The following is a 20,746-nucleotide window of genomic DNA, read 5'->3' as shown; positions in this document are numbered from 1 at the left end:
CTTTGGTACAGAAGTCTGGCTGGAGAATAGTTATGTGGCAATGATTTATGAAAATGATAAGGATAAAAAGAACCCACTAGGTCCCATGAAGAAGAACAGAAACAGGTAAAACGTTAACTTGTCACCAGAGGAAGGCTGGCTCAAGGTCATTCCTGGTAACTGGAATAAGAAAGCAACTCATTCATTCCTATGTTTCACTATCTACCTTCCTTTCTCTTCCCAACATTTAATCCTCAGTAAAGATAAAAAATGTTCCAAACATGGAGTGTGTAAATCTCAGGGGCTGTCCAGGGGCTTAATTCGCTCTCTCTGCTGACTTCATAACCTTGAGTGCACCTCTGAGTTGAGATCACAGAGACCTGTGCAGAGGCAACGTTTGGGGCTCAGGGAGGAGAAATCAATCTGCGAAACTTAAAACGAAGAGAACTTCTTTTGGGGGAGGGGTGGAATTAGGTTGTTATTTATTTTAATGGAAGAACTTAGGATTGAACCCAGGACTTTGTGCATGCTAAGCACGCACTTCACCACTGAGCTATACCCTCCCCACAGAAAACATTTTTACTAAATGAGTAATCAAAACTATAAATCAGCACAGTCAGACTCAATATTTATTTAAGAAAAAAAAAGACAGGCTAGGTTTGCTGGCTAATCTTTCGTTGGCTTACTTGTGGGTCTGTGATCAGTGTTGTCAGGCAGCTGCACTCCCATGCTTTGTAAAAGGTTAGAAGCAGGTCCTGCCAGTCCAGCTTGGGAACTATAGGATTCCAATATATTTGAAACCAGGTTCAGGTCTACATCCAGTGGCGTCATAACAGATCCTCCTGCACCAGAATCTTCCTCATCTGAATTGTTATTGGTAGTCTGGGATAGAGGTTCCTTATTCGTGGAGGGAAAAGAAAATCATGGGATAATATGCTATTAGGTTGGATGGTAGTTACAATAAAAAGATAACTAAGCAACAATGTAAAATGGAATTCCACATTAGAAAGGAAATTTGCTTCTTGGTAGAAAGTAAAAATGAAGTCTAATAATAAACAATGTAATTTAACACACATATTAAAATTTGGTCCCAAAGATTGTAACACATTTCTTCCTAAGAAAAGTTTCTACATATTAAATGGATTTCTTCCCTGTTTTGAAATAGCCCAAGGGAAATAACCAGGGTTAAGGACGTTCATTTATAGCTTGCCTTAGAGTTTTAAGAGAAATAAACAGAAAAATGAACATTTAAAAAAAAGACTCTAAAATTTTCTCTAAATGAAAAAAGCTAGATTTCCCTTTCCCCCCTGCAATGAAAAAACAAAATAAAAATCTGAGGCTTTGCAGAGTCCAACCACAAAGACTCTGAATTGGTACCTGAGTCCCTGATTTCACAGGCTAGGGAAAGGATTTGAAAGATTGCAGCTTAATCTATCTTTTGTATCTCTACTTAAAGTGTGGTCCCTGGACCAGCAGCATGTCTGTCACCTGGGAACTTGTTAGAAATGTAAAATCTCAGCCTTCACCTTAGATATACTTAACAAGAATCCATATTTTAACAAGATCTTTAGGTGATTCACATCCACATTAAAATTTAAGAAACATTGCTTTAGATAAATCTAATGCATGGTTTCTACGAGGTTTTGGCAATACTGAAAGTGATTTACAGTTTTAAATGAAGTTAAGATGATCAAAGCAAGGGGAATAACATTAATTAAGGGCCCATTATGAGTTTAACTGTCGTCTCATTTGGATTCTCGTGTTCATTCTATGACATGAGGATTATTGGTTAATGGATACATCCACAGTGGATGGCTAAGCTGGATTTCAAACCCTGACCCATGAGACTCCAGGATCCATTCTCTTTCTATGTCTCTGTCTGTAGTTAGACAGTACTGGTATAAAAACTAGGGTAAAAACATGATGGAAGATGAATTCTAAATTTGGCTCTAAATAAGAGAAACATATAAAACAAATACTATTAAGACTTGAAAGTTACTTGGATATTTAATATCCTTTCTCTCTTTTTTAAAATCCATTTAAGTCATTAGCAGAAGTATGCAACTGCATACTAATCTGAACACAGCCATGACTTTTTATTTTAACTCCTGATAGATAACACAGAATAAATAATATAGTTAAGCCTATCTATGTTTAGGAAAATTAATAATCCTTCATCCTACCAGAGTTTGGAGAAAATTAGCATTCTTATTTATTTCAAATCAAAAAATCAAATTCATCATAAAAAATTATCACAGATCAAAAAGAAAAAAGAAAAACTAAGAGAAAATATGGTTTTAGCTATCCTTTGTAACAGACTCAAAAGGGAAAGAGGTTAAACACACATATACCATTTGCTTCTGGGTGGTGAAACTTTTGCCAATGCTGGTATGTGCCAGTTCCTGGTCCATCTGGGCCATGTATGACTTGAGATCATCAAGAGTTCCTTTTATAGACGCTTCTTCCCCAGGCTCCTGTGTTTCGAGATCCAAGTCATCATCACTATCTAAACATTCAGAGTCTTCCTCATCCACATCGTCGGAGTCTGACTCATGAAGCCTGGACCCTACACAGACCCCAACATAGAAAGCCATTTGGTAAATTTTTTTGGAGTGATTACACCTCTCAAAAGAATCAGAACATTATCTGCAGAAAAGGACTAACATAGATAGACAAACCACTTCAGAAAAATCCCCTCCAGAAAATGGTACTGACATACATTTGCAGAAAAGTACACTGGCTGAGCTGAAAGATTCAGCTTTTTAAAAAAAAAATGTGAATTCAATTAAAATATTTTACTTAAAAAAATTTAAAAACTACATAATACATGAATACATTTTTATGTAAACATGCAAGTTATACAGAATTATTGTCTCACATTTCACTCTCTTCCCACAGTTAAGCATCTTTTAACAGTTTGGTAGGTACCCAGACGTTTATCTATGCAATTCTCTGTATGTATATAATATGTGTTTTTTTTACACAGATATACATATTGAACTATGGTTTTCTTTTCTCATTATTTATTTATCTTCGCGGTTCTTCGCTGTCAAAACATATAGATGGGCCTCATCCTTCACTAAGGCTGCGGAGTATAATATGGATGTACTATGATTTTTTTTTTGGTAAAATTATACTATAACCCAATTTTTTAATACTACAGTGTTGCAATCACCATCTTAGCATATGTATCTTTTTCATAAAGTAAATTCCTGGAAGTGAAATTGCTAAGTCAAAGGTTTTTAACATTCTAGAGTACCAAACTGCCTTGAGAAAAGACAACTTAACACTTCTATTCTACTCCCACAGTTAGACAATGCTCATTTCTCCAACCCTTGAGAAAACTGGCTTTTATCAACCTTTTAAATTTTTGCCAATATGATGGGCAAAAAAAAAAAAAAAGTTCTTATTTTTATTTGCTTAGTAGAAACTGTTACTATTTTCAAATATTTATTGACTATATTTCTTCTTCAAGGCACTGCCTGTTTATATCCTTTGTTGATTTTTTTAAATTGGGCTGTTTGTCTTTTTATTATGAGTGTGCAAGTGCAATATGCCTAAAGGAGAAAAAGCAATATAGTGTGGGAGCCCAGGTAAAACCCATCTAAACACACAGCATTCATTCACTCAACAAATATTTAATGAGCAGCTACCATGTCAGGCACTAAGCAAGGCATCCTCCACAACAGGACAATAATTAATGGCTGAAAGCAACTCGAAATCAAGAAGAAAAAGCAAATGTTTTGACTTCCAGGAGATCCAATGCTCTAATGCTCTAGTAATCTCTACACAACTTCGTTTCAAAATGAAAATGAACATCACACTGCAACTCACCTAAAACTTTATCAAAATAATTAAAAAAGGAATCTGCATCAAAAGTGATTGGAGCCTCAGAAGGTTCTCTGTAAGATTAAAGGAAAAAGACAATTTATCCCAAACATAACTTTGAAATTTTTTTCTACCAACTGGTGCCATTCTTAGGAACACTACTAGAGACAGACTCTCAAAAGGGACAGCAAGGAAAACTATAGTTTAAATTTTAAAAATCATTATTCTTACTCACCTTGTAGGGCAACAGAAATGGGAAAGATCAATGAAATAAAAGTAAAAATTGCACTTTGATTATACACATTTAACTTATGCTGATTTAGGGATCTGCCCACCCTCCACTTCCCACAAGATAGATCTAGCATTAGCTAAAGAAGTTATTTATCCAAGGTAATTTACATAAAGTCTATCTTTTAAAAATAAATAAGAACAAACCTTTCATTATTCCTGCTTTCTTAAAGAGAATGCTGAATGTAAATTTTAATCTTCTCATGAGGCGAAAGGGCATCAACACTACAGAAGATACATTCGTTGTACAAGTAACAATTCTATCTACCTTTTTTCCCTATTACTTGCCAAATGTCACATCTTCTTTCTTTTGTTATTATTTCTTCCTCTGATAAACCCTTTTATCCTTCTCTTTTCAGTTTGAAGCTTCCAATCTGCTTGGGGGTAGGAGATCAGAAACCTGAGCCTGGTGAGAGCTAGATGGTAAGAGTCCATCAGGTTCTGAGTAAAAATTTCCAGAGTAAAGTACATGGTTGCCCTGAACAGCTCTAGGAAAGTGGCCTTTAGATCTTTTGAGTGGTCTCTCTGGCTTACTTCAAAGGATCATATGGATCAGGTTACTAGCAATCTGACTCTAGATAAGTTATCATAGTATCAGGCACCAAAAGAGGAAAACAAAGCAGTAAAAATCACTTACTACAAAAAAATGAATAAATAATTAAAAAGAAAACAGAAAGAGAGAACTGGCAGTGACTGGACAACTTCAACATATGGGCTGTAACTATGTAGATGTTTATACTTTAACACAAATTACCGAGGCAGCTCTGCTCCTTTGTGTGTTGAGACTTTGGATATGAAAGCTTTCATGCTCTCCGAGACTTGAGTTAAGTCATAGTTTTCCTTCTGCCCCTTGGAAATGGGCTCTGGTTCTTTTTTGCCAGCAGCTTCCTGCAGCAGCTGGTCCAGCTGATCTGGTGAGAGCTCTAACCACTGGTCATCTGAAAAAGAAGCACAATACTGCCATACTATACTCACATGATGACTACTCTCAGGAGAGGGCCCTCTGAGACTTAGTGGAACGTTTCAGTTCTTTCAAACCTTCTGCTCTATCCTGGTCCATCACTTACCATCTTCTGGGGGAAGATTAGCTTCTTCTTTCTTAAGCTCTTCTATATCAAATGGTATTGTCTGTAATAACGTTAAGATTTCTTCACCTGGGCTCATAGCAAGAGAGCTACAAAAAAATAAAGGACATGGGCATTTAATAAGAGAGCTTAGAATAATAACTACAAAAACATAGTATTTTAAAGTTGGAAGGGATTATCCAGCCTAATTTGTTTTTAAACATTGGTTTTAGGATACAGAACTCTTTTTCTCAAAATTTCACCAGGAACTCCAAAATATAAAAGAGCTCCAAGAAAAACTGCTTTGTACAGGAAAGGAAACCATCAAAATGAAAATGCTACCTATAGAATGGAAGAAAATATTCGTTAACCATATATATGACACAGGGTTAATATCCAAAACATATAAAGAACTCATATAACTAAACAGCGAAAACAAACAAACAAACAAACAAACTCTAAGCACTCTGATTCAAAAATGGGCAGAGGAACTGAAAAGACATTTTTCCAAAGAAGACATACAAATGACTATAAAATGTGCTCAGTATCAACTAATCATCATGGATGCAAATAAAAACCACAATGAGTTATCACCTCACACCTGTCAAAATGGCTATCATCAAAAAGACAAGAGAGAACAAGTGTTGGCAAGGATGTGGACCAGTCCACCTTGTGCACTGTTGGTGAGAATGCAAATTGGTGCAGCCACTGTGGAAAACGTTATAGAGGTTCTTCGAAAAATTAAAAATAGGACTACCATATGATCTAGCAATTGCACTTCCGGGTATCTATCCAAAGAAAATGAAAACAGGATCTCAAAGAGCGATCTGTACTCTCATTTCACTGCAACATTATTCACAATAGCCAAGATATGGAAACAACCTAAGTATCCATCAATATAAATGGATAAGGATACACACCCACCCACACACACACACACACACACACAATGAAGTATTATTCAGCCATGAGAAAGAAATCCTACCATTTGTAGCAACATGGACCTTGAGGACATTATGCTAAATGGAATAAGCTAGACAGAGAAAGTTAAATAGTGCAAGGTATCACTTATATGTGGAATCTAAAAAACAAAACAAAACAAAACAGAACAGTCAAACTCATAGAAACAGAGAATAGAAAAGTGGCTGCCGGGACTAGAGGGAAGGAAATAGGGAGAGGTTGGTAAGAGGGTATAAATTTTCAGCTAGCAGATAAATATGGTCAGAGGATCCAATGTAAAACATGGTTACTAGAGTTGATAACATTGTATTACATAATTAAAATCTGCTAAGGGAGTGAAAATTAAATGTTCACATACACACACACACACATATACACACACACACACGATACATATGTGAGGTGATGAGCCTGCTAATTAACTAGGTGGTGGGAATCTTTTCATAACATACAGGTATATTCGATGACTATGATGACACTGTAAATACCTTAGAACTTTGTCAATGATATCTCAATAAAGCTAAAAACAAACTGAAAGACTGCTTCACTTGAAATGGAGGCTAGAGATTAGAGTTCTCTCAGTTAACTTTGCTTCATGCAGTCTTCAAAGAACACTTTATTAGACAAATGCGTGGCATTTGAGATGCTGGCAAAATGGCTGGGGTTCAAAACCAGATCAGTCTGACAAAAGAAAAAAAAGAAACAAAAAGCCTAACGACAAACAAAAACCACACTCACATACAACCTGGGACCTTTTGAATCTTAGCATATACAAAGCTACTTCTTTCATGTTATTTAATAGCTTTACATATCTCAAATTCAATTTTGCAAACATAAATTGAGTTTCTTCTAACACTCAAATTCTGACTCTTGATTCTTCAGCCCAGTAAGACATGCTGCTTGAGCTCCACTCCCCTTGTGCCATAGTGACTAAAAGTGCTCTCAGGGGACAAGTCAGACAAATGTACCTTACCCACTGTGATCTTCTTTCAAGGGTCCTGTTCCCTCTAATTTTTGCCTTCTTTTGTTGTTCTCCAGTGTCTTCAAATAATTTTTTTTTAATATTCTGTTCAGTTTATCTTTGTAATTAGCAGGGGGTTAGTCTGATATGTTACTCCATCATTCCCAGAAAAGAAACTCAATTTAATCAGATTTTAAAGCGGTGCTATTTCCTTCCAAACCTGTGTTCATTTCTTTCTCCCCACAGAAAATGTATGGCAGGCTAGAATGAGACTTGATTTGGAGGCTGAATGCCTGCTTCATCCTGTGTTTCAGATTCACCTATAATAGCTAAACACAGCCCAGAACTCCCATAGGAATTTAAGCACATGGCTCAAAACCAGACTGCCTGAGTTCAAATCCTAGGTCTGTCACTTATTAGCTGTGTAACCTTTGGCAAATTACTTATCTCTCTTGGCCTCAGCCTCTCACTTGTAAATATGGGTGTTGGTGGTGGTGGTGGTGGTGGTGGTGGCTACCAGTGCCAGCAATCTTCTGTATCAACACTTCCTCTCTCTCAACCCCAGCTCCTTCAGGAGTCATGATCCTTTCCATTAACTGTTTAAATTTGGAAACTCCAACTTCTGCCACTCTCAAGAGCAAGTAACCCCTTAACTTCTGGCAAGTCATCACTCTGCTGCCATGTTCGGGTAGTGATAAACTCACCTTTCTGGCCCTGTTTACGCAGAGTTGGAAGTAGTTCTTCGCCATTTCTAACCTTTCCTGGTACTGAGCTGAACCTCCTATCAGTCCCTAAAAAAGTAATAATGCCTATCAGAACATTATATACACGGTGTCTTTAACATAACCTGCTCACCGGCAACTCTAAGGGAGGCAGCGTATGATATAAGATATTGTTCAGGAATCATGAGGCCTGAGTCCGAGTTCCTGCTCTCTCATTGATGTCTCTGGGCTCCAGTTTCTTCAAATAAGGGGATGAGGTTAGATGTAGTGGTCCCTAATCCTCTTCACCATTAAGATCCTTTTTCCAATTTGGAAAGTTTTCAACCATTTTCTACTATTTAACTAGTTATTAAGAAGTAACTGACTAACTAGTAATTAACTTATAAAACAAAGTACAAATAGAGCCAAAAAATAGCATAATCCCACCTTAACTATCATTTCTGTCTTTCATATACATGTTTATAGTGGCACTCACACTTAATATTTTACATTCTTTTAAAAATATACTATAATATAAGCACTTTTCCATACTGCTACACAGTCTTTAAAATCATCATATTCTTTTTTTAACATTTTTTATTGATTTACAATCATTTTACAATGTTGTATCAAATTTCAGTGTAGAGCACAATTTTTCAGTTATACATGAACATATATAAAATTGTCACATTGTTTTCTCTATGAGCTACCATAAGATCTTGTATATATTTCCCTGTGCTATACAGTATAATCTTGTTTATCTATTCTACATTTTGAAATCCCAGTCTGTCCCTTCCCACTCCCCACCCCCTTGGCAACCACAAGTTTGTCTTCTATGTCTATCAGTCTGTTTCTGAAAATCATCATATTCTTAACGATTTTTCTACTTCTTGGATGTTTCCTTAAAATTGATTATTCAAAGTGAGGGTTCCAAGTTTGAACCCTTCTACAGCTCTTGGAACTGGACTATCCAATTACTTCCCAGTTAAGGTTCTACCTATTGCAATGTTATCAGCAATGTATAGGTGTATTATTTTCACTATATTCTCAACAGCACTGAATATCATTAATACCCGTTTTACGTAAGTGAAAAACAGTCTTTATTATTGTGTTCATGTGCATATCTTTACTACTTGTGAGAGTGAATATTTTAAATTTAGAAATTTACAATTGTCTTTTTGTAATTTTTTTTAATATCTTAAACTGCAAATTTTTTTTTTAATTGAAGTATAGTCAGTTTAAAATGTGTTAATTTCTGGTGTACAGCATAGTGTTTCAGTTATACATATATATATATTCCTTTTCAGATTCTTTTTCATTATAGTTTATTAGAAGATATTGAGTATCGTCCCCTGTGCTATGCAGTAGGACACTGTTGTTTATTTATTTTATATATAGTATTTAGTATCTGCAAATCTCAAACTCCCAATTTATCCCTCCACATTTCCTTTTTCCCCTGGTAACCATAAGTTTGTTTTCTATGTCTGTGAGTCTGTTAAACCACAAATTTTACATTCCAGTGAAGCAACAAGTAATAACAAATCAATGAACAAAAGTGCATACCTGAAAATCAGTTCCTTAATAGAAAATTAGAACTGTTTATGATCAGTTAATATTAAAAGAATGTTCAGTTCAGTGATGGTTTTTTTTTTCTTCTTGTAATTTTTTAAATTCATGCGTTTGCTAATTTTTCTATTTGGTGTCTTCACATTTGCTTTATAGATTTTTGCAAGTTGTTCATCTGATACAAATAATAACTTCTGTCACTTTATACAGATGTTACTAATTTCTCTAAAATACTGGAAACAGTTCATAGACATTCCCTCATTACCATCGAACTAGGATGGCCCCTTTTAACTTTAGTTCCTACAATTATATTACACATTAAATATGGACCATAGAACTTTATTTTTTTTTTTAATTGAAGTATAGTTGATTTACAATGTTATGTTAATTTCTAGACCACAGAACTTTAAATCACTGGCCTGATTTTCCCTGGATTGTACAATTTTAAAAATGCATTGTAAGTCCTACCTTAAAGTAATCATTCTTTTTCAGACTTTCAAGGAAGCCAGCCCAGAGTGGGGAGGTAATCACATGGGATTTCTTGGAGTCAGAAAAATGTGGACTACATTTGGAGCATAAGATCTCAAATCCATGAGCCTATGTGGAAAAGACAAAATATTTATTATTAGGTTACCTTCTTTCCATTTAACCACACTAAACTAAAAACTAGGTGACCAGACACATGGGCATGTGAACGTTTATAGCACTATTCTAATTTTATGAAAAAAAAATGTGACTTTATTTCCAAGTTTCTTAATCTCTGTAGAATACCAAACAATTATACAGGGGAAGCAAATAATACAAAACAAAGATTCTTATTCTCTACAGAGAGATTTCTTCCCTCACTGATTTAAAAAACTAGAAATTTAAACTTATTTCTTATTTGCTTAAAAAAGCTTTGCAAAGGGTTTCTTGCTTAACAGAAATTATAAATGAATTAAGCGTAGTCTCAGGCATAGTAAAGGGAGGGAATCACTTCATTTTGAGAGTCCTTTGGTTAAAAAATATAATGCACGTGGAAAATACTTCCAACAGGGGGCTTCCCTAATCACTCTAGAGAAAACTACTGTTATAATTTCTTGCATATCCTTTCAGAAGTAATCTATGCACTCAAGCAGATGTGTGTGTTTGCATTTGTGTATCCTCCTCCTCCATCCCTCTGTCACTAAATGGCAATATACACACTGCTCCAAACTTTGCATTTTCATTTAGTGATGCCCTGGAAATCATTTCATATGGACATATATAAATTTCTCCATTTCACTTCATGGACAGACCATAATTTATCAAACTAGTCCCCTACTAATAGACATTAGGTAGTTTCCAATCTTTTGCTACTATAAACAATGCTGCCATGAGTATCCTCGAATGCCTTTGTGGACAAGTAAAATATATGGAGGATAAATTCCTAGAAGTGAAAATGCTGAGCAAAGGATTTGTGCATTTTAAATGTTGATGCACGGTGACAAACTGTTCTAAGAGATTGAATCAACTTATACTCCTGTCAAAAATGTTTGAGGGCATTTCTTTATGTATTTTTATTAACCCAGTATATATATAAAACTTCTGGATACTTGCCAATCAAAAGGTGAAAAATACTATTTTGTAACTTTAAATTGCATTTCTTTTATTATGAGCAAGGGCCAATGTTTTTCATACATTTAAATTAAAATCAGTTGTATTTCCTTTTCTGTGGACTATCTGTTCATGGTTTCTGATCATTTTTTGATTGACTAGTACTATTTTTTTTTCATATTGAGTTGTAGGATTGCTGTATGTTAGAGAAATCAACTTTGTACCATTTAAATTGCAAATATAGTATTTTCTCCAGGTTTACTGTCTTTTGACTATACTTACGGGGTTTTTTTCCCCACAGAAATGCTTAATTTTTATATAATCAAATTCATCAATCTTTTCTTTTATAGTTTCTAGGCTCAAGTTTTGCTTAGAAAGGACTTTCCTACTCAGATTTCCAAAAGTTTCCTATGTTTCCTTTCAAATTTCATGGTTTCAAGTTTTTCAGTTCATTAGTTGGTCCAAGTGGAATTTATTTTGGTATTGGTGTGAGGAAACCAATTTTAATTTTTCAGATGGCTTCACAGTCCTATCATCATTTACTGAATAGTCCACTTTTCCTTCTTAATTGAAATGCCATGTTTCACATTAATACAGCATATTTCTAGATTTCTGTGCTGTGTCATTATTCTGCTAAGAGCCCTTTAACATACAGGAAGAAAATAAAATTTTCTGGTTCAACATTACCAGCTTCATGCCCAGTTCATGCGCTCGGTACTGGGGATGAGATGGAGGAGGCAGCCTGTAACAACTCCGCCGGTCTGGCACAAACCTTTGTTGCACCAACTGTGCATACAGACATTTAGTGAAAGTGACCTGGACATGGGGACACAAACTATGTGAGTCTTTTCCCAAAATAAAAAATTTGACTGTCATTTCATAGCTAATAACAATAACTTCATTTATGAGCTTCATATTCATATAAATGGAAAAAGGACCCACCTACTCACTGCCTACATTTTCTAGTAACAATCTTATCAAGATGTAATGCATATGCCATAAAATTAACCTTCATTGTCCATTTTTTAGTTATCACCAGGATGATTCCTATCATTAGTTACATTACATGGCAATGATGATAAAGAATAATTCTTAATTCTCTGGGAGAAATGAAATATTTTACTATTAAGAAGGATGTAATTACTCAAATAGGGAAAATATGGTTAGAAATAGCTAGGAAACATTGAGATACAAAATAGGGAGTCAGGTCTCTTACAACCTTCCTCCCCTGGATAAGAGAAAAGAAAAAAAGAAAAAAAGTACATTAACTTGCTATGAGGAAACAGAATATTTCCAATATTTTCCCAGTGAACAATTAAAATAATGTTCAATTCTCTTTCTAGTGAGGGAAACTAGATGACCAAGAGACATATCTTACCGATGTCATTATTCGTGTTTCAGGCAAGAATGTCTTGAAAACACGACAGGCTCGCAGGTCAGTAGGGTCCCGGAGGTAAAATGCCTGGACTCCTGCAGCCACCAACCTGGGGCGCTGCTTCAGCACTGCAGCAATGCCGGCTGGAAGGAAGCAGTGCGCCTGATGGAGGGAGGCTTTAATTTTTTCTGGGTATCTGTGGCAGGTAACAGAATTATTTTTATTTTATGATATGCAAATATCTAGGATTCCTATACCATTTACTTCCATCTTAACATTTTACCTTGTCTTGGCTCATTAAAAGTAAGACAGAAAGAGTGACAAGAGAGGTGAAGATAGAGATGCTGTTTACACTAAAGACTACAAGAAGGAAGAGAAAGAGAAAAAGTGGGAAGAAATGGAAAATAAAAAACAGGGATTAAGGTGGTCCCATAAAAACAAAATGAAAACACTACTATACTTTGGAAATAAAATCAGAATTTATTCTCCTAAAAAAATGGTACACATTATACTGAGGCAAAGCTGAAAGAGATTTTTAATACTGTTAAGATACTGTTAATGGTGCTAAACATTTACTAGGTACCCAAATTTGAATGGCTGGCCAAGGAGGGTATGGCTCAAGGGGTAGAGTACATGATTAGCATGCACAAGGTCCTAGGTTCAATCCCTAGGAGCTCCTCTAAAAGTAAATAAATAAATAAACCTAATTACCACCCCCAAAATTTTTTTAAAAAAATTTGCCAATAGCTGAACAAATATGTTATTAGACTAAGACATTCTCTTCTGAATAGAGCCTAAAGAGTTCCATGTAGGTCAAATAATCCCACATATAGGCGCAGACCCACAGATAAAGCCTGAAAACATTGTGCCCACTTAGATTTTCTATCTAAAGGTCTGAAAATTCTTATCTATGGATATACATAATACTTAGCCACAATGTCTATGGTAAATAAATGCAAAAATGTTGAGAGGATAATATTTTTAAATGGGAATTAAAAAGGTACCCGTTTCTTGGTTTTAAAACGTTAAGTTTAATTTGTTGGTCAATTTCATGAAGGATGAAGACAGAATGAAAATTACCACTAATCTAGGTGAAAGAAATTCTAGACCCACCCAAAGACTTGCTATACTAAATCAAAAGGCTCTTTAGTTAGCAATGAGTGTTTATTTTCATACCCTCTGATGCGTCTATTCACAGCAGCTCGTATGGATTCTGAAGCCAAAATTTTTTCTGGGTGTGTTGAGATTATATTCAATGCTTGAGATATTGTTGGGGGTGTGGTGGGTAACCAGGGTACTGCTCCAGGTTTCTTTGGTGCAGGGATAATGCACAACTCCCCATGGTGAAAAAATACCTGCAAAATGGTATGTTTTAGTTTTCATACTAGGCACTAACAAAGTCTAGGTACATACGAAAAATGCTGCAACATGATTTTACCTCTGTAAATTTTCCAAACTTGGATATACTTACCCTATTGGCGCTATTATCAGGATCCAACCATTTAGGGAGAAAGTCAGCAGCTTCTATTAACAAGAATTCACCATCATTGTCTTCAATCCTAATGAAAAAAAGTTCCAGCTTTGTATTCAAAAAAGCACATATTTGCTAATAATCAAAACAGATTTGTTCTAATAGATTTTCTGCTTCATCTTAGTAAATAATACGAGTATGTATTATTGTAGATTTCTATAATAAAACAAAATACTTAAGATACCATTAAGCACTGAAGGAGACTGTAAGATTGTAAGGAGGGGTTGGAGGGCAATAAGGTGAGAAAAATAAGAATATAAATAAGTAACAGTGGACAAAAATGAGAAAAATATACAAAGTACTATATGGTTTCAGAAGGAGAAAAAAATTACACATAGCCAAGATTAGAAAAGCCTTATGGAGGAATTATTATTTGGGCCTTGAAAGATAATTTTGTTTTGCCTCATTTGCATCACTTTTTAAAAATTTAACTTTCTGAGGGTACAGTCACATGGTTAAAATGTCTAAAAAAATACATAAAAAGTTACACAATGAAAAAGTCTCCTTCCTACTTTTCTATCTAAACGCCCAGCTCCTCCACCATTGTTATTTCTTGTTGATCCTTCTAGAGTTTCCCTCTGTATAATGTAGCAAATAGGAACATAAATTATTTTTTTCCTCTTGTCACACCAAATGCAGCATATTATATATACTGTTCTATAGTTTTTCACTTTTAATGGATGGAGATACAACATGTGGAGAAAAGGAGAGATGTTCTCGGGAGAGGGAACAGCATAAGCAAAACCATGGAGGTGGCACTTTAAGGCAGATATCTGAAGAATGATAACTAGTAAAGAACAAGACTAGAAAAGCACAGTTATATCATTTTGAGAAGAGCTTTCAATGTTGGCAGAATCAAAGAGAATGAGTTTAGTTTTGTAGACAAAAAGAATGAAAGGTTTTAGAGCAGGGTAGTAAAATGGTTAGGGCTCTACTTAAGGAATACTAATCTGGCAGAGACATAGAGGAAAAGCTTTTTTCTTTTTCTAAATTTGTTTTAAACAAGTTGATGCCTATTAAAGAGCTTTAGAGGCCTAATATGTAGATAGGAACCATTATTTTATATATATATAATACCAGAATCAGCACATGAAAGGTATTGCCTTCTCCTTATTTTTCTTGTAAAGACAGAAACTAATATTTCTGTGTATCCTCATTTGAAATTCTATCATTTATTAAGAAATTACTGCTACCTATTTTTAGGTGTGGTAACAGTAGAAGCAGTTCTTATCTCAGATTTACATCCTGAAGTATTTGAAGATCAAATGGTATAGTACTGGAGATTTTCTTTAAAATAATCTTGCTATGTGATGGGGGAGTAGGGGAAGGAAGTAAATGGAATAATCACTATGAGTTGATAATTACTGAACCAGGGTGATTAGTACATGAGGGTTTATTCTCTTTACTTTTATTTATTCTCTCTACTTTTGAAATTTTGATATAATAATAAGTTTCCAAAGTTGCTGTTGTTTTTTTTCTTTTTGTTCTGCTGGGGAAAAGATTGAGTGGGTAGAAGACCAGAATTTGGGGCCTGAAGAGGACAACTAGGACATGCATTAAGTGGGTAAATTGCCCTCTGCTGGCAAAACTTGGGAATTTTAGAGAATTATCAGTTCCTATTTTAAAATTTGAAAGAGAATACACTATTGCCTACTTTGCTTCTTATCTATACAGCTGTTCACTGATTTCTCTTTAAATTTCTTCTGTATGTGGTTTCGTGAAAAATTTATGTATGGTATAATAAGGTAAGACACAATAAAGAAATCTGTGAAATGTGTATATGTATATATGAATGAATTTTTTTTAAAGATTCGTAAGAAATTTGATGGTGATTACTTTTGAGAAGTCAGAGCAGTACAACCTTTTGTATTGTTTGAATTTTATTTACCATGTGTATTTGTTCTCTCATAACAGGCATAAAAAAAGAGAAAACCTAAAATAAGCAAGTTTATTCAAATTTTTTTGGAAGTTGAATGCCCAAGTGCTATTTTAATCCCTCCTCAAAAAAAGGAAGTCACAAGAGAAAAGAAAGAAAATACAGAAATCACTTTTGAAATCTATGTCCCAAATTTGTACAGTTTCCACCAGACTACAGAAAAAAATATTACTAAGTGGGAAAAAATGTCAGTTTTAATAACAGAATTCCTTCAAAACTATTAAAATAACTATAATACCTTGCTACTAACTCTGGAAATTCCTTGGTAATTCGTTTTACTATATAAACAATAAACCATTCATCCTCAATGTTATCCCCAAACTTTGTCATGCCAAACATATGAGCAGGAACATCTCCTAAAAACAAGAGAAAAGCAATCATATAACCAAATAAACTTATCAGAGCAAATAAAAATACAAGCAATTATTCAATTAAACAAACATTCATTGACTGCCTATACTCTAGGTACTATACTGGAAGTTGGGGATGCAATCCAAAACAAGATACAAGAAGCCTACTCTTGAGCAGCTTAGGGATTAGATGACAGGAAACAGACAACCAAGCATCTCAAAACAAGATGATCAACAGAGGTATGCACTGAGGACAATGTGAATATCAAGTATGTGCTATCTGAGCTATGCTTATCTGGAGGAATGACCAGAAGTCGGCTTTCCAGAAAGAGAGAACAGCATGTGCAAAGGCACAGAGGCATGACAGACAATGGAGTATTTTGGGGATATCAGCATAAATTTTCAAACAAGTGCATTGTCCAAAAATATGTAGAACTCAAACAATACACTCTGAAATAGCCAATGGTTCAAAGGAGAAATCACAAGGGAAATTAGAAAACATCCTGAGACAAATGAAAACAGAAACACAACATACCAAATGTGTGAGATACAGTGAAAGCAGTGCTAAGAGGAGGTTCATAGTTATAAAAAAATCTCTAATCAAAAACCTAACTTTATTCCTTAAAAAACAAGAAAAAGAACAAACTAAACCCAAAGTTAGAGGAAGGAAATAATGAAGATTGGAGCAGAGATAAATGAAATAGAGAACAGCAAAATAGAAACAAATTAACAAAACTGAGTTGGTTTATTGAAAAGATCAACAAGATTGACAAAATATTAGAGTAACTAAAAAAGGAGAGAAGACCCAAATAACTAAAATCAGAAATGAAAGAAGGGATATTATACCTATGCCACAGAAATAAAATGGACTATCAGCGAACACTATGAACAATTGTATACCAACACACTGGATAACCTATAAGAAATGTATAAATTCCTCAAAACACACAACCTATCAAGACTGGATCATGCAGAAATAGGAAATCTGAACAGATCTATAACAAGTAAGGACACTGAATTAATAGTCAGGAACTTCCCAACAACAAAAAAGCCCAGGACCAGATGAGTTCACTAGAGAATGCTACCAAACATTTAAAGAAGAATTAACATCAGTTCTCCTTAAACTCATACAAAGAAAAAGTAAACATTCCAAGCTCATTTTATGAGGCCAGCATTACCCTAATACTAAAGCCAGAAAAAGACACAAGAAAACTACAGACCAATACCCGTGGTGAATGATGATGCAGAAATCCTCAACAAAACACTAGCAAACTGAACTCAGCAACACATTAAAAGGACTGTACATCATGACCAAGTGGGATTTATCCTTAAAATGCAAGGATGATTTGACATATGAAAACCAACCAATGTAATAAATCAGATTAACAGAATGGAGGTCAACCAGGTGTAATGTGGAGTGTCTCAAGAGCTGCCATGGCAAAACAAACAAAACAAAACAAACAAAAAAACCAGGTGGGAAGAACAGCCCAGCTAACTCTTCTTCCTACTCTAAATCTCCCAAGTTTCTTCAACCAGCGAACCTCCAATTAGAACCTCCAATACTTTATATATTAAACTTCAATTCAAATTTCATCCAGAAGCAATGTGGAACTGTTGAAGGATGTTAGGCAGGAGAGTGACCTGATCAAATTTGTATTTTACAAAAGTAACTGGAAACAGTGTGAGGAACTGGAGACACTGGAACCAGACAGGTTGGCTAGGTGGCTACTGTAGTCTTCTAGATGAAGAGATCAAGAGAGCCTAGACTGCAGCCAAACAGATGTAGAGAAGGGGTCATATTTTAGGAGTAGTCACACTAGGATTTAGTACCTGACTGATCATGGTGAAGTGAGGAGTTGAATATGATTCTGAAACACTAGCAAGCTTGATAACTAGGTAGATAGCAATGCCATTGAGCAAGACAAGAAAACACCGTGTAAAAATGACTTAACAGAAGAAAGATAAGGAATTGGTTTTAGATGTGCTGTGCTAACATGACAGTGTTCTTGCCAATAAATATCACGTGTTTCAGTGATTAGGAGTTCAATAAAATTAACAGTAAGGAAGACATCTGGCAACTGCTAGCCAAAAGATAACAGATAAGTCCTAAATCGAGAGCTAGAACGATGGTATCTCAAGATGCCAGGCTCCTGATCTGAAACAAGCCCCCACATAAGTCACTGCATGAATAGAGCCTTGGTCACCTATAGATGATTCATTTTAGTACACTTATAAGATAGGACAAAGTGGCATTTTTGGCCAGAAGTCAGATTTCAAGCACCGACAACACAGGGAAGTAGTGAAAGAATCTTAAAATGCTTCTGAGGGGAGAATTATGGTCGGTTAGCCCAATTATTTCTCTTTATAAGCCAGGCAGAGCCACTCTTAGATCCTTCTCAAAACAACTATGCAAAACAAGGCAGCCTAACAAACACATTGTCAAGACTGAGGAATACAGAGTAACAGCTAAAGGAACTCTGGTTAAGGAAACCAGACGTCTGAACCTGTTTAGTATCGGTACCTAGATACATCATGGTATAGTAAATTAATTAAAGTTCAAAAGATAAAGCCATGGTTTAATAATGTTGAGTATATATTAGTTCCTAAGGTAATGACTATTAGAAAGTTTTTTATCAATATGAATTTTAAAAAAATTTTAAGCTTAAGGGCTTAACTGAGTATAGACAAACATCACTAATCTAAGAAGTTCAGGATGTAAGTCTCCTGACAACACTGAATGAACTATAGACTATTACACACCTCTGTTGTCAGAATGACATTACCAGTCACACATATCAAATGAAAATAAGCAAAAGAGCCTTACCTTTCCCCGGTTTATATTTAAGATTGAAAGGCTGATTCTGCCAGATATAGGGGACCAGCATAGGTGCAAACTGGGTCATTATCTTCTCAATATACTTTTGAAGAATCTCTTTGTGTTCCTCTGGGTCCCTTGGTTCATCTGGTATCAGGAACAGGCGGTACTCTACAGTGTCTTCCACTGTAGCAAGCTTCATATTTTCCTCCATTCTTCCTTGATAACTACATTGAAAGTGTCAATAATATAAATGATATAGAATAACGTAGAAGTAATATCCTATTCCCTGAACTATCCTAGGCAATTTAATTAACGTTGTTTTTCAAAATTCAGTTATCCACATATGATCATCATGATTTTTGCCTTGACCACATATCAACTATGGTAACATTTCTTTAACATTGTTTTAATGACATTTTTATACTTACAATTATATTAAAGGAACTTTTGATATAATACAGTAAATGGAAATCCAGTACATTCCCAAATTAACTAATAGGTATTTAAGAATAAAATTAAAAATGTTTGCCCTTGCACTGGTGTGCCACACTTTAAGAAACACTGCAGTAACATCTTCTGTTGAGATACTATCAAAAGTCCCAGTTCTGCAATTAGTCCGAGTTGCCTCAATTTGGGCATTTCACTTTCTCTTTCTGAGCTTTTTTTCCTTAACTGTAGAAAAAGAGTTAATCTCTCATCTCTAAAATCCTTCTCTAATTTAAATTTTTTTAATGGAGGTACTGGGGATTAAACCCAGGACCTCAGGCGTGCTAAGCACACACTCTACCACTGAGCTATACCCACCCTCCTTGAGTCTTTATTATTTAAACACTCTTTAAGAAAGATTGCCCTTACTCTGCAGAATTTAAATCTTTCCCATTGCATGGCATAGGGGACTTCAAAACTACAAAACATTCATGTCCTACCATTTCACCCCAAAATAACCTGCCCATGGTTCTTGACCCTACAACTATCTGTCCTAAATTCTTCCCCTTTTCCGATGTCAGGGGGTATAGCTCTGGTACCATAGGAGGTGGAAAATATCTATTCACCAGGGGTTCCCCCTACAAACAAAAGTGCTAGCTTACTACTGCTGCCAGATGAAGCTTGGTAAAGGAAGACACTACATTGGAGGGTCCCCTCTAAGGCTACGATTGCCTTACTTGGTTTTCGATGGGATTAATAAAACGAGGTCGAAAGGAATTTATATCTTCCATCCAGACCCTCACTCACTACAATCTGTCCAAACCATCATTTGGCCTACCAACACAGATAGACATAATAACGCTACCCACCCACCCCATAATGCCAAGCACACATTGTTAAGAATTAGTGCCAGAACTGGAAAGGACTTTGAGATCACCCCGTCTAATTCCTCACTGTACACTTGAGAAAACTGGGGGCACAAGAGAAGCGAAAAAGCAGCAGAGGCCCCACCTGGAGTCTAGCGCTTTTTACTCAGACTAGGCTCTCTCCATGCAACAAAATGAGCCAATTCCGCTCACGGCTCTGGGGCCTGGGCCTCTCCGGCGCGTTTCTGTTGCGGTACTTTCCTCAGCTGCCTTTCCTACCTCGTGAGCAGGTCGGGAGCTGCCAGCAGCAGCCAAAGCGTGCCTCGGGCTGGGTCCACACGCTTGTCTGGGACCCGAGGCCGACGGAAACTCTGAAAGTCAGAAACCGGCTCAGCCCCGGAACCGCAGGCGTCGTCACTGCTGCGCGTCGGCGGGAGCATTAGGCGGGTGCCCCTGTGCCTTCGTCACTTCCGCCCCGGGGGAAGCAGGGAGGGCGGAGGACTAGAGAGGTGAGGGACCCTA

The 20,746-nt window shown here is 35.8% G+C and overlaps 1 protein-coding gene across 1 annotated transcript; it reads right to left on the bottom strand.

The window, feature by feature from the left end:
* Window positions 1–586: 586 nt before the first annotated feature.
* On the bottom strand, window positions 587–20,707 carry ECD (ecdysoneless cell cycle regulator). The gene is given in 15 exon segments (XM_006173397.3): window positions 587–876; window positions 2,331–2,545; window positions 3,814–3,881; window positions 4,850–5,033; window positions 5,163–5,269; window positions 7,785–7,792; window positions 7,794–7,871; window positions 9,816–9,944; window positions 11,610–11,738; window positions 12,301–12,493; window positions 13,474–13,652; window positions 13,769–13,856; window positions 16,003–16,120; window positions 18,939–19,156; window positions 20,504–20,707. Coding segments are annotated over 15 exon segments (2,106 nt in total). The 5' UTR covers window positions 20,665–20,707; the 3' UTR covers window positions 587–645.
* Window positions 20,708–20,746: the final 39 nt, after the last annotated feature.

This window comes from Camelus ferus, chromosome 29, assembly GCF_009834535.1.
Source record: "Camelus ferus isolate YT-003-E chromosome 29, BCGSAC_Cfer_1.0, whole genome shotgun sequence".
NCBI lineage: Eukaryota > Metazoa > Chordata > Mammalia > Artiodactyla > Camelidae > Camelus > Camelus ferus.
The sequence above is the reverse complement of the archived record's forward strand: the minus strand, read 5'-3'. Positions and strand labels throughout refer to the sequence as shown.